The following is a 13,970-nucleotide window of genomic DNA, read 5'->3' on the forward strand; positions in this document are numbered from 1 at the left end:
GTAAATGGGATGAAGCACTTCAAGATTCATTTACATCACTATGACGTTGCTTCAGATCTCAGCAGCAAGTCATTGGCCAGTTAGAGATTTCAAGAATAGCCTCTCTACAGTCTTCAATCAGCAGCCATGAAAGAGAGCAGCTTAAGCATCCTCAAGTCTAACACTGCCTTCATCGTTATGGATTTTTTTTAGTTGACTTATTTCCATGCACCTTTGTGAAAAAACATGCAAATATGAATGTGATGAAGGGGCGTTTTCTGAGAAGAGTATCCACAATCATCAGCCATAGAAAACATAAATATTACATCTTATATGCTGCCTACATTTGAAAATTCTTAACTACTTTTTAGCAATATTTTTCAGTATTGAGTGAAATGTTTATTTATAATCAACATTGCACTCATTCTTCTGTTTTTCTTATGAATCCATAGATGCATGACACAAGTGTGAGCTTGTTCCTGAATGGTCAAGAGGAGGATGGCACAGCTTTGGACACACAAACCCTAGCAGGACCAGTTGATGACATCACCTCAGAAGGTGCTCTGTGGATCGGTAGGAGTTCTAACGGTAATGATTTCTGTACTTCTACATTCGTCTTTTAATTTTTAATATGCACATTTATTTCATTTGAATTAGCTTTTTTTTTCTTCAAAGCTGCAACTATACTTATTTGTCCTCACAGTTTCCTAACACACAAAATCACACAGTTTCCCTATCACTCGATTTGAGTACAGAAAAGGACACACTAATTTGCAGACATGTTACATTTTTTCCATTATAGAAATATTCATAAGCCTGCAACTAATCATAGTTGGAGTTTATATAGGTCAGGGGTGACCATATGGCAACAAATAATCTCCTCATAAATGAGATGAGATGGGATTTCTGTAATACCCCCAGGGAATGAAATGCACACATAATCACACACACACACGCACACACACACACACACACACACACACACACGCGCGCACACGTTTTGAATACACATTCACAAGTAGTATAGACTTGCTAAAGTTTAAGCTTACTCTGCTGTCATTCTAATCTAAGCGCAACATTGCTGTGTTTGTTAGTGCAAAAATGACAATAATTCTGCCCAAATCTATTAGAGGACATAATAAATTGGTTACCCCTGCTGATAGTTTCTCTCATTTCCTAAATGGCAAGGGAGAACAAGGAAGCAACCCACTGCATATAGTCTTCAAAGAGAGCATGCTTCATTTACTCAAACATGCACACACAGAACAGCTTCACATGAAAGTTGCAGTCTGTGTAATCCATTTTGCACACATTATAAACTCTGCATACTGAGCCCAGGGGTCTGAAATGCTTGTTTGATTCATGTAGAACTCATGTGGACAAAGCATGAAAAGAGTTCTTATAAGATTTGACGTCCAATGCTGGGTTCAGACAAACATTATGCCATTTGAAACTTTTTACTAGAGCATAAAAATACAAATTTCGGTATGAATCTTTTATTTTTGGTGTTTCTGAATTTGAATTTTTATGGCCATATTTAGGATATGCACATTTCACACTGTTTAATGAAACAATTTTACACAACTTTTCAAAAGTTTTGAGTCAGTAAGATTTTTTTAAATAAATAAATAATTTTATTCAGCAAGGGTGCATTAAATTGATCTAAAGTGACAGAAAATACATTGTTACAAAAAACAAACAAACAAACAAAAAAAACGATATTTAAAATGTTTTTTTTACTGTATATTCATCAAAGAATCCTGAAATCACAGTTTCCAGAAACATTTTAAGCAGCACTATTTTCAACATTGATAATAATAGAAATTTTACTTGAGCACCAAACCAGATTTTTCAAATTATTGTCTTGGTCTTGGTGAGCATAGGAGACTTCTTTCAAAAAGACCCCAAAATTTGGATTATTGTAGTGTAAATCTATTCGATGTCATTTAATATTGAATAATCTCGCTTCTGGTGTACAGACTGGTTTGTTTTACATACAGTCATTGTTGTCTGTAAGAAACTTCTTTAGTTCATGTTTTTATGAATGAAATGCACTATATAAATACAGCAATGAAATCTCATATAAAACACAGACTCGGCACACAAAGATGAAAAGATTTCAGGGCAGACATCCATATGACATCTCAATCAGAGCCGGTTATTAGAACAGAAGTGATTATATCTTATCTGGTGATGTAGATGGACCCGCACGTTTAGGCTTGGATCTATGCCGCCCATCCAGCCGGTGGGATTAATGCTCACAGAGAACTGTAAATAAGCATAATAGATCCCACCATGCAGCAAGTGTCTCTTTAACTCAAATAAAGACACAGATAAGGTAATCCACTAGTTGCTATGGATCCTGCAGACTGTCTTCAATAGTGCCCATTGACTTTCCTTTCTTTTTCTCCCCAGGGTCAAATCAATTCATTGGAAGAATGCAGGATTTTAGATTTTATCCAAAGACATTAACCAACAGGTAAGCATAAGGTCGAGGATATTAACATCAGATATAGTAGGTAGTTTTTATAAAAATGTGCTATATAAAATCTGGGTCCTGAAGCAAAACCAGTTTAGAAACACAGATATGTCAATTAAATCATGCATTTCTGTATTTCAGAGAGATTGAAGAGGTGTACGCTGGGCAATTCCCTCAACTGCACACCCAATCGACATGCCGCTGCCTTGCCAGCCACCCCAGAGTGCACCCCCTCGTGGAGAGGTACTGCATCCCCAATGCAGCCAATGATACCACCCATAACAAAGTGCTCCGCCTGAACCAGGACGCCCACCCACTGCATTACATAAATGACAACGACATCGGGACGACCTGGATCTCCTCCGTCTTTCCCACTTTAGAGCTGCTGGACAAAGGAATAACCATCACTATAGATCTGGAGAACGGACAGTACCAGGTACAAATGGCTTGTTGGGGATGTTGTTCCAGGACCAACAAAACTGACCTGAAAAATCCCTGCTTGGTTCATGCTGTGAATTTAGAAGACCTGAGCCTTTATTAGAGTTTATGGTTAGTTTATCTTGATATTAATTTAGTTTGCATAGCATCAAGAGTCAAGACACTATAAGTTAGCTTAACTTGATATTAGATTTGAAGAAGTGGTTCTCAAACTTTTTGACTCAATTTGTCAAAGACAATATTCGAAAACCCTAATACCTCTAGTACTTATGTAATAACTGAGTAATATCACACTCGTAGCCGTGCGATATGGCTGTATATCAGCAAGTCTGTGATTTGGCTGTAGGCACGAGGCTGCAGATAATCACAGCGTGCTGATATATAACCATATCACACGGCTACGAGTGTGATATTGCGTTTATACAACAGTTCGATGGCACGAGTGTGTAAATAAATAAGAAATAACAACGGAGTGTCTTTAAAACCCTCTTTTATGCAGAACTACTTCCTTCTGCCATGGATTCAAATCTCAAGTTGACAGTTTGACCAAGACTCCTTTACTATTTCTAAAATGTCACTTTAGAACTAGTAACAAAGGAATGTTGAGTCCCTCCATTGAAACTCATTGTATTTTGTACAGTATTATTGAGAGAGAGAGAGAGAGAGAGAGAGAGAGAGAGAGAGAGAGAGAGAGAGATCGCCTGAGTGAGCATTACCTGTGTCTGATATAGCCTAACATTCATTCTTCAGGTCGATTTCCATAATATTATATCCATTATAAAAATCCGTTTTAATGTCTACTGAGGAAAGCGTTCTCTGTATTTGTCCTTTTTACAGTAAAGGGAATTTTCCATAACAGCGCTAAAACAACGTCCTTTGTTTACAAAAGTCCCTTTCAATTTAAAAGTCTCTTGCGACTGACTCATTCACTCATAAAGTTTGCCAAATGGAGTATTAATGTAACTTTCACTCAATCCATATTACGCACTAATGGACCATTTCTCAATACCAAATACAACATATTATTTATATAAAATAATATTTATTGAACAACAATATTTAAATTAACAACAATAGCCATTATAAATGACAATAGGAAATAAACATAATTGTACAATTCAGTCAAACGTACAAAAGCAGTGCTCTACAGTATGTAAGTTAAATATAGCCTTAATATTAAATTATTAAATTTAACATAGCCCAATTGGATTTGCTCAGGAACAAGTAATAGATTAATAAGACCAAAGATTGCTCGTTTTATGTACCCAAAATGAATTATATCTCATGTTTAACCTCTAAAAAAAGTCAGCAGCAAATCCCTGAAGCACTGGCCAATATGAAACTGTTCTCAGTGGGTACCCAAGCACTTAACGGCCGCTGACTGCCTGGAGCTCGCATCTCTGAAAACATCTTACAAATTGTAAAACAGGCGCTATGATTAAATATGAGTCACATATTTCAGGTCTAAACAACTACATTCTCGCCTAAAAAACTCTTAAAACCACAGTTAGTGGTACAACAAGGGTAGTATTTGTAAAAAATGCGGTGGATTTGCTCGGCCGCCATGACAGTCGCTTCAAGTGGAATGATACAAACGGTGAAAAGGTAGGAGTGCTGTTATCACTAGAATATCGCACGGCTCTCAGCCAATCAGATTTGAGAACCAGAAAGAACTGTTGTATAAAAATAAATAAACACAAAAATATGTCAGTTTAATGTTGCACGTCTTTATTTTTAGCCTTTTAATATTGTAATTAATATAACTAAATTTAAATCATTTTAAGACTTAATAGGGTGCCCCTGGAAGTTTGCAGAGGCCTCCTAGTGGGCCCCGGCCCTTGGTTGATAACCACTGGTTTAAAGTAAGCTTCAACCCGCCGTTGTCTATTTGTGTGGCTGCTTTCTCAAATCCAGACACTGGGTAGTGTCTTTTCCATTTGAATACACTAAAGCCGACCTAAAGTCCTTTGTGTGTGTCTGAGTGAGTTGCTCAGTCATCCATGTGGCTAAGCCAAGCCGAGCAGAGAGTCCAGCTGTAAAGAAGTAGAGGATTTATGCAGCTCTGCCTCAGTCTCTCCTCTCAATACCAGATAAAACACACCACCACACAGACTTTGAAGTGTCCACTTAGTCAAAGCTGCAACCAGTTTCTCGACAAACTCCTCAAAATGAAGCCACAGAGGGAGAGAGGGAAGAGTAAAGCGGTGCTTCAAGCTGTTCTTCAAAGCGCCGGCGTGCTTTAGGAGGCAGCGGAGCATTGACTGTTGCTGTGCAGATAATAGATAATCCATTGCTGTTTAGTATTTCATGCATATTTCACCCTCTGTCAATTTTGCACGCTTCCTTTACAGGTTTTCTACGTGATACTCCAGTTCCTCAATGCTCAGCCCGAAGCGGTCCGCATTCAAAGGAAAACGATCAGGAACTCAGAATGGAAGGACTGGCAGTTCCTGGCCAAGAACTGCAGCTACTTTGGGATGGAGGATAACGGGCCTTTGGATCGTCCTGATTCTGTAAATTGTCTACAGTTGCCCAGGTACTGTATACACACACATACACACTCAAACACCCATGCGCTCTATATGTCTGTTAGTCCATCCACAGGCGCTTCTAAATCTGATAACAGTCCTTGAACAAATGATTCCTACCAAGTAAGCTGTATCAAAGTGGGTTGAGACAAGTTCCCACTTTGATAAAAGCAGTGGATTGTCGTTTAGTGGGAGTCTGGGAGCTTTTGGAGGATCTTAGGAGGAGAATAGGGAGGAAAATGCTGCTCTTGGCTGCAGTCCAGGCTGCACAGATCTGATCTCTGCTGTCCTTGGCTGCAATCAAGACAGCAAAGATACTTAGCTGTTATGGACCACACAAGCACCTGGTCTCACATGCATACAACAGAGAAAATGAGGACAGTTATTTTAATGGGCTCGGACTGAGAGGGTTATTGTAACTATTTATGATGATAAACTACAGTTCATGTGTTTTTTTTTTTGATGGTACATATACAGAAACGTGCATAATTGACCCTCACTAAATGATTAGTGAAAGTCATATTTAAATGATGCAATTAAGTAGCTACTTCTCAAAGAATTACATGAATCCATCTGACATTAGCGTTAAACCTTGTTTTTAGGCAATTATGTAAATTACCTATAAGAGCTATGATGTACAGCATATTTTAGTCATCAGCTTAGGCTGTAAAACTGTTTTGTAAGTTTAGCATTCCAAATCATGGGACATTTTATAATATTTAGTAAGTATAAAGATATATTGGAGACAGCAAGAAACAAATAACTAAAAGCTAAAAAATAAAACAAGCTGAAAAATGCTAAAAAAAAAAAAAAAACATCTTCCCCACTCAGTAACTGTTTTTATTCTCCTAGAGTCACTTTATGAATCATGGTTAATTACTTTAATATATCAATATATCAATACTCCCAGTTTCTGTTGATTTAAAAAAGTTTGAAAACAACTAAATGGGGAAGGACAACGGAGGGCCTTAGGCCGTGTGTCCACCAAAGCGTTTTTAGCCAGCTGAAACAGCTGGCTAAAAAGTGACAGTGATGAGCGCAGCGTTTTATCAGTTGAACAACTCCCATTGAAAACAATTGGAAAAGTATGCTAGCCACTGAAAAAAAAGCTTTGGTGGACACACAACCTTAGAGTAAAAAAGGTTGAGAACCACTGATCTACATAACATCACACTACATTTTAAGTTTGGTCATGATGAATATATTTCAAATGTAGGCTTTGCATCCTGCTAAGTTTGGTTCTGCTTGGAGAAACACCATGCTGGCCAGATGTTTCACCACTTTACTTGTCTGAATATTTTAGTTTACAAACAAAAGCTTGGACCCAAAGACATGAGGGTCTGCACTCTTTAGACATGTCACATCAAAATATGCGGGGAGAGAAAGACACAGAGAGCAAAGGTAGATGGAAAAAGAGAGAGAGATTGCGACAAAAGACTTTCTTCCAACAGGTTTGTCCTGGATAAGTCTACCAGTATTAGGGCTAAAACGTGCAGAAGCGCTCTGTGGATCTTTCTTGAGAGTGAATAATGCAGCAGGGGCTATACCTGTCCTGCCCCTGAAAAAGACTTCGAGAACTCTCTCATTCACCCCATTTATTCCTGTCCTTTGAGAAATCACCCTTTCGAACCCTGTACCACTAAACTATATTTTAAATCTGTATTAGTGAAATTTCTTCTCAGTTGTTCTGAGATGCAAAGGAAAGACCTTTGCTTTTCCAATTTCTTTGATGTTTGTTCATTTCAGTAGCTTGTGACATGTTTCATTTTCAACCTGACAACGTGTTACCCTGCTATGTCAAAACTTGAAGTTCTCGGTCTCTTTCAATCACTCACACATTCAAAGCTTAAGACGCAGAAATATTATTTTTTTTCTTTCTTTTATTAGTCAGTAGGATAATATAGGGTACATTTTCTGTTTGTAACACTTTAAAGGGTTTAGTTCACCCAGAAATCATTTACTCATCCTTGTATCATTTCAAAACATGCCTGCAAGGCTTACTTTCTTCCAAGGAGAAATGTTGAAGAATTACACTCTTTTCCATATAACGAAAGTGAATCTGGTCTGTCATTTAAAAGCACCAAAAATTATATATATATATAAAGTTTATGACGTGTTATTTATCTGTGCACTATATTCCTTATCTTTTGATTACAGTTGAATAAGAAACTAAATTTGGGTCTCTTTCACACGCAAAGCTATTGTATGACTTCAGAACAGGGCGCAAATCAACATTTATGGTTCTCAACCTTTTTGTCTCCAAAACTAAATGTTTTCAGGGTTCATGCTTTCTATGACCAATGAATTTACATGACATATCCAGACTTTTTTTTTTCTTTTTTTTCCCCAATCATTTTAAGCCATTTTGTGGTCTCATTGGAAGTTGCCCTAGTGGGTCCTGACTCATTGATTGAAAGGGAGCCTGCATACCCTTTTAACAATTTTTGTTTCTGTCTTTTGTGTCAGTGAAATACCATACTCCCGCGGAAATATCACCTTCAGCATGCTAACACCCGAGCCGAACCTGCGACCGGGCTACAACAACTTCTACAACAGTGCCGCCCTACAGGAGTTTGTGAGAGCCACACATGTGAGAATCCACCTCCACGGCCAGTACCACACCCAAGATGCCACGGTTCCTTTCCGCCATCGCTACTACGCTGTGGACGAGATCACCATCAGTGGCAGGTTCGAGACCAACAGCACTCCGACACTTGTCAACCACAATCAAGCATCACCCGACACAATCTCCCCTTTTCGCCCCAATGATTAACGCTTCCAGTAACAAAATTTGACATACATTTGTGGACTTTGTTTTAATTTGATTGGCTTTCCGTGTTTGATGAGAAAATCAGTAGGCGGATATGGCAGGATAATTCAGACTTTGATAAAGTGAAAGACTTTTTAGGTTCAAGACCAACTGGAGATGGCAGACAAATGATGTTTGCTAGTTTGACACAAGTGGGGGATCTATGACATGTCTGTTATTAGCCGCAGAGAGTAATGCCATGTTTAACACAGATTTTGTCTTCCAGTTAATGGTCTTGTAATTACAGTGGGGATGCCACATTTGAAAATCACTGGCAGGAAAACTTCAGAACTTCTTCTTGGAGGCTATAGGGAAGCAGCTAATCAGTATAAAACGTTCTTCTGCGTCTCTCAAGGATGTCGAATCTGTTCTTTTGTCTCTTCAGAAGCAGAGACATGGTGTTATATCCATGTATACCTTCAGACATTAAACAGCCACTGTTCTTACGACTATGGTAATTATGTCATTATGCAGGCAGCTGTAACTTGGCTCGCTCTCGCTGTGCGAGTATGTCTGAGTGAGCTAGAGAAGGCAGCTTTAATTAAGAGCTAGTTAAACTGGCACAGACGAAATCGAGATTTAGAGACTGTGAAATCTCATCATCCTCTGACATTCAGAGGTGTCCCCCGTCCTCCCCGCCTTTTCTCTCTTTTTTTTTCCTCCTGTACGGTTCTCTTCTTTTGCTCTCTGAGGCATCGCAACAGCTTCGCCGGAGAAACAAAGGCAGAGAGTAAACAGTAGTGGATTCACCCCCTTAGGGAGACTGACAGTTCAAACCCGTGAGAGGCTGAGAAGAGGATGTATGTGTGTTTGGGGACTAAAATGTGCGTAAATTCAGCCTTTGAGGTATTCTGACAGGGTGTCAAGCTGTGTCTGGGAGCATTAGCGTTTGCTTTACGCTCATACCGTAATAACCTCCAGCAATAATGACAGCCCTCTTTCTTTTCCACTCTCCTCCTCTCTTGTTTGCTTGTTAGGTTGTTTGTTTGTGTAACGGAGGTGAAGGGTGCTGCTTTTAGTGGGAGCCGTGTAAAGATGGGTGGATGATAATGTTGAATAAGGGCCCTTGAGAATGAATAATTAAAGCGATGACCTGCAGGTGCGTGTTCCGTCTGATGGAGACCTGTCAGGTCTGCTGTTGTACATTACGATACACCGTTGATATTTCCTCTGGCATTTATAAATGTTGAATGCGAAAGTCCTATTAGCCATGCACAGAGAGAATGAAGGAATGGAAGACTGATAGAGAGATCTAGAGAATGTGAAAAAGAGAGAGAAAGATTATGTCAGGCACCTTTAATGTTGCTGACCCTGTTGATTTGTTGGAACTTGCTACATATTTCCAAGTGTCCTGAAAAAATTTGAAGTGGAACTAAAAATTATAAATTTAGATTAATTAAAAAAAAAATGATTAAAATTATTTGACATAAAACAGCATGGCTTTTTGTCAACATGAAATCAAAGTGACTTTTTTAGCATTTTCATTTTAATGTTCTTGGTCTTATTATGACAGATTCTACATTACAAAACATTGTCATGTCAATCTTTAAAAAATACAATATCCAATTTCCTGTCTAAAGTTTTTGTTTTTTGTTTTGCCCTGCCTAAAACAACTTTTCTTTATGCTGACATCATCAAGTCCTCTTATTTCTCAGCCAATCAATTCCCACTGTATAAAATAATGTCTTGTTTGACTTATTTTTATGTGTAAAATGTAAATATCCTATGTAATTGAGAAATGTGTCACATTATTTGTTGTTCTCACCATTTCATGCTGAATTTATGTAAAAAACAAAAAAACAAAAAAACATGTACTCTAAAAAAAGCTGGGTTAAAAACAACCCAAGTTGGGTTGAAAATGGACAAACCCAGTGATTGAAATGGTGACAACTCATATCTGCATAATCTGCATCATCATATCCTGTTTCCTGAGCCAGTTCCTTAATCTTACTCTATATCTGCTCCCATGAAGGTATTCAAGCAAAACACAGATTTCTGCTTTACCTTGGGAACCAGTTCCACTTGATGTATGAAAAGGACAGAAATGAAGATTTTCCAGAAATATGTGGGTTCTAATTGTGTGTCTTTGTCCCCTTAGGTGTGAGTGCCATGGCCACGCAGACAGCTGTGACACTAGTGTGAGTCCGTACCGCTGCGCCTGCCTCCCAGAGAGCCACACACATGGAGCTAATGTGAGTCCCGCAGGGGAGGCCCCCTTTTAATTAACCACTTCCCTTTAATGACGTGCTAGAGTCCTATTTAATGAACAGCACACTCAAAAATAGGCCTTAACGGAATGACAGGAAAAAAGCAGAGAAAGAGAGAGAGAGAGAGAGAGAGGACAACAAGAGACCGAGATCATTCCCGCACATCTCCAGTTTCCTGATGAAAAGAGCTAGAAGAAGGGGAGAAAAGAAAGGGGAAGGAAAGAAGGAAGTGGTTTTGTGGGCAGCAATGCTCTAATCGTCCTGTCCCATCAGCCCCTGGGTGTCTTGATGATGAGTCCAGCAAAGGTAATTATATCTCAGGGAAAGCTCTGATGACACGGCTTCAGTACTCACACTTTCAGGAATGCCAGGGCTCACCAGTGTTGAGAAGCTACTTTGAAACTGTAGTTTGCCAAGCTAAACATAATTTAAAGTATTTGAACTACAGTCAAGCTGTAATGGAGACCTAAAATGCCATGAAGGGTTTAAAAAAATTCAATGAACCATTCAATAAACTGTTCAAAAAGATAGATTAGGGTGAACTGATTCACTAGAATGAATCAGACCTTCTGACACTACATATGAGAGAAAGGACCATTTAGGGGAGACCATTTGATTTATAGCTTCACCAATGCTGCGTGTGCAATACAATGTGACATTAAAAGCAGCAATGTAGTATTTGATTGCACTAGACAGCCTTTTGTTGGAAAAACTAGCTTTTTGCTGGGCAAGCCACATTGTTTGAAAGCAACAAGTCTCTCACGCTACTAAAAAATGTAGTTATGTTTAAATGTCCTGTATTTGAAGAACTGCTTTTGGCAATATAGTCTTTTCAGTATTCTCCAAGTTCTCCATTTCTCTCTGGAATCTCCTCATCGTTCTTCCTATTGAGAGTCTGTGCTGTCCAGATCGCTGCATATAATTCTGAACATTGGGAGCAAGTCCCAGGATTAAACTTTTAAACCTGATGTTTGGTGATTTAAATTATTCACCAGATGTCATGCATTATTCAAGGCTAGACACGGCACACTCTCTCTACTGCTGCTACTGTTGTTGTTTTCACTGAAACAAACAAGGGCCACATCTAACACGTAGATGCTGAAAAGTGTGTGTGTGTAAATATGGTAAATATGAGTTGTCTCACCGCCCTAAACGCCCCTAGACCCAAACACCTGGCTTCGAGGAGGGACCGCCGCCTGCCCCGGAGCTATCTGCTGTGTTTGCTTACTAGCTCTGAGACACAGATCTAGGCTGGCCCTACTAATGTTTGCTTCCTCGTAATATCCCACTCAGAGACAGTGAAAGTGCTGCTGGGGTCTCATTTCTCATCTTCAGAGCACATTGACTGAAATGATCATCACTCAGGAAAGTAGTGTTGGAGTTCACATGTACTGTATGTGACGTAGGTTATTCATGTCATTCACGTTCCACAGAGAGCGTTTTGATGTGTCCGGTTAATGCCGCAGTCACATTCTACTACATTCATCCCACAGAAGCCATTCAGACAATGTCTATTAACAAATCTTAATTTTCTGTCTCTGTGTAAGAGTGTGTGTGTGTGTTTCCACTGAGGCCAGATCCAAATTACCAGCATAGAGAGAAATTAGTACTTTACTAATTAGTGCTTAACTCAACACATGGTTGGGGTGTAGCGGTGTAAAAGTGGTGACACTACTAACTGAATACTCATATGCTCTTCTACACCGTTCACTCTTTCATATATAGCATTCATATTAGTGAATTAATTTTTCTGAAAGACTCATGCCCACCTTTTGTGAACCACTTGATTTACCTGAACCACCTGATTGAAACGATTCACAAAAAACATTCACTACAATAATTCACTGATTATCCGAGGCCCTGTGAGACTTGTCTTTTTGTGAGTAAATATTTAATTAAATACTGTTGTTCATCTCTGTTTTCGACTCGGTTATAGAATTTAGTGTATTCTAGTTTTGTTTAATAGATTCTAATTTAGTTACCTGGTGCATCACTAATTGAGGAGGGCAATATTCTCAGCAAAATATAGCTCAGCCACTCTAAATATCAGTTATATTCACAGTGTTTCAACATGGAGTTAAAGGGTTAGTTCACCCAAAAATGAAAATTCTGATTACAGTGGTCCAACCTTAATGTTATGAAGCGACATCAGAACGCCGGCTCATTATTGGCCAGCTCCTGCGTCATCATCACACGTATGCGTGGAGCTCACGTAAACAGCGTCAGCCAATACGGAGCTGGCGTTCTGACGTAGAACCTGGAAGCGCAGCACTGTGTTTGCTACATGAACAGCATAGGAGACTGTCAAGAAATTGTTGAATAAAGTCATTATTTTTATTTGTTTTTTGCGCACAAAAAATATTCTCGTCACTTCATAACATTAAGGTTAACCACTGTAGTCACATGGACTATTTTAACAATGTCTTTACTACCTTTTTGGGCCTTGAATAACGTTGCAGTCTATCGGAGGCCAGAAAGCTCATGGATTTCATCAAAAATATCTTAATTTATGTTCCAAAGATGAACAAAGGTCTTATGGGTTCGGAACAACATGAGGGTGAGTAATCAATGACAGAATTTTCCTTTTTGGGTGAACTATCCCTTAAGCATAATGAAATGTTAGTATCCCTTACACTATTATACCTGCTGCTACAATATTAGCTTCAGTATGATCCCTTTAGTCCTTTCTAGATTAACTATAAATGGAGCCATTTTTGGCAATGCATTGCTAAAACCTTGTGTTTTCAAACAGGCTAAAGGTTAACTGTAGGCTCGCTACTGGTGCAGCCACGCGCAGACCTTTCCTGAGGGAGCGTGAAATTAGCCATGGCATTCACAGAGGCCTTTCACACGGGATGAAGGCTCTTTTCCCACTGGAGCCCGACTCCTTGCACACTGGAGACGAATACAAAACACACAATACTTGTGTATGCTGATCTCTGTTCTGTGGTCTTAGTTTTATGGATGAAATTCTGGATTTAGATTAGCCTACGTAATTGCATTTTCCATATTGATCAACTTTAGTCAACCACATGAATTATTTGGAAATGGTTCTGTAGTTTTGTTTTTTTTGTTTTTTCACTTTTACATTTACATTCCTGTCAGGTGTTTTTACACTAATTTGATTGAATAAAATTACTTTTGCCATTTTATTAATACATTACACTTTATTTTAAGATGACATTGTTACAGTGTAAGTACATGAAAAAAGTACAGAGTAATATGAATTAACTATATGGTTAAGTTTAAGGTTGGGGTTTGGTTTAAGGTTAGTTGCTTGTAACTATACATCATTACTGTTATAAACACTCCTCTTCTATATTCATATCTGGGATGAGTTCTTATAGGCTCATTTAAGTATGCCAAAACTGTTGCACCTATATTTGCTCGCTCTGAAACTACATTCTGTAATATATAAAAATCTAAATCCCTGTAGCATGTAGTCAGATCCCTGATTGGCATAGAGGGCTGTAGTGGCGGGTGGTCTGTGTCTGGCTCTTCTAGCATCCAGCCTGCTGAATTTGCAATTC

General features: G+C 38.7%; 1 protein-coding gene across 1 annotated transcript in view; it reads left to right on the forward strand.

Annotated features, from left to right (window-relative positions):
• ush2a (Usher syndrome 2A (autosomal recessive, mild)) overlaps nt 1-13,970 on the forward strand; it is a 222,059-nt gene that overhangs the window by 19,293 nt on the left and 188,796 nt on the right. Inside the window, exons 4-9 of the mRNA XM_051868427.1 lie at nt 432-567; nt 2,395-2,458; nt 2,600-2,894; nt 5,248-5,432; nt 7,891-8,112; nt 10,332-10,425. Coding sequence (XP_051724387.1) covers nt 432-567; nt 2,395-2,458; nt 2,600-2,894; nt 5,248-5,432; nt 7,891-8,112; nt 10,332-10,425 — 996 coding nt within the window. The remainder of the gene's footprint in view (nt 1-431; nt 568-2,394; nt 2,459-2,599; nt 2,895-5,247; nt 5,433-7,890; nt 8,113-10,331; nt 10,426-13,970) is intronic.

This window comes from Ctenopharyngodon idella, chromosome 17 (genome assembly GCF_019924925.1).
Source record: "Ctenopharyngodon idella isolate HZGC_01 chromosome 17, HZGC01, whole genome shotgun sequence".
Taxonomy (NCBI): domain Eukaryota; kingdom Metazoa; phylum Chordata; class Actinopteri; order Cypriniformes; family Xenocyprididae; genus Ctenopharyngodon; species Ctenopharyngodon idella.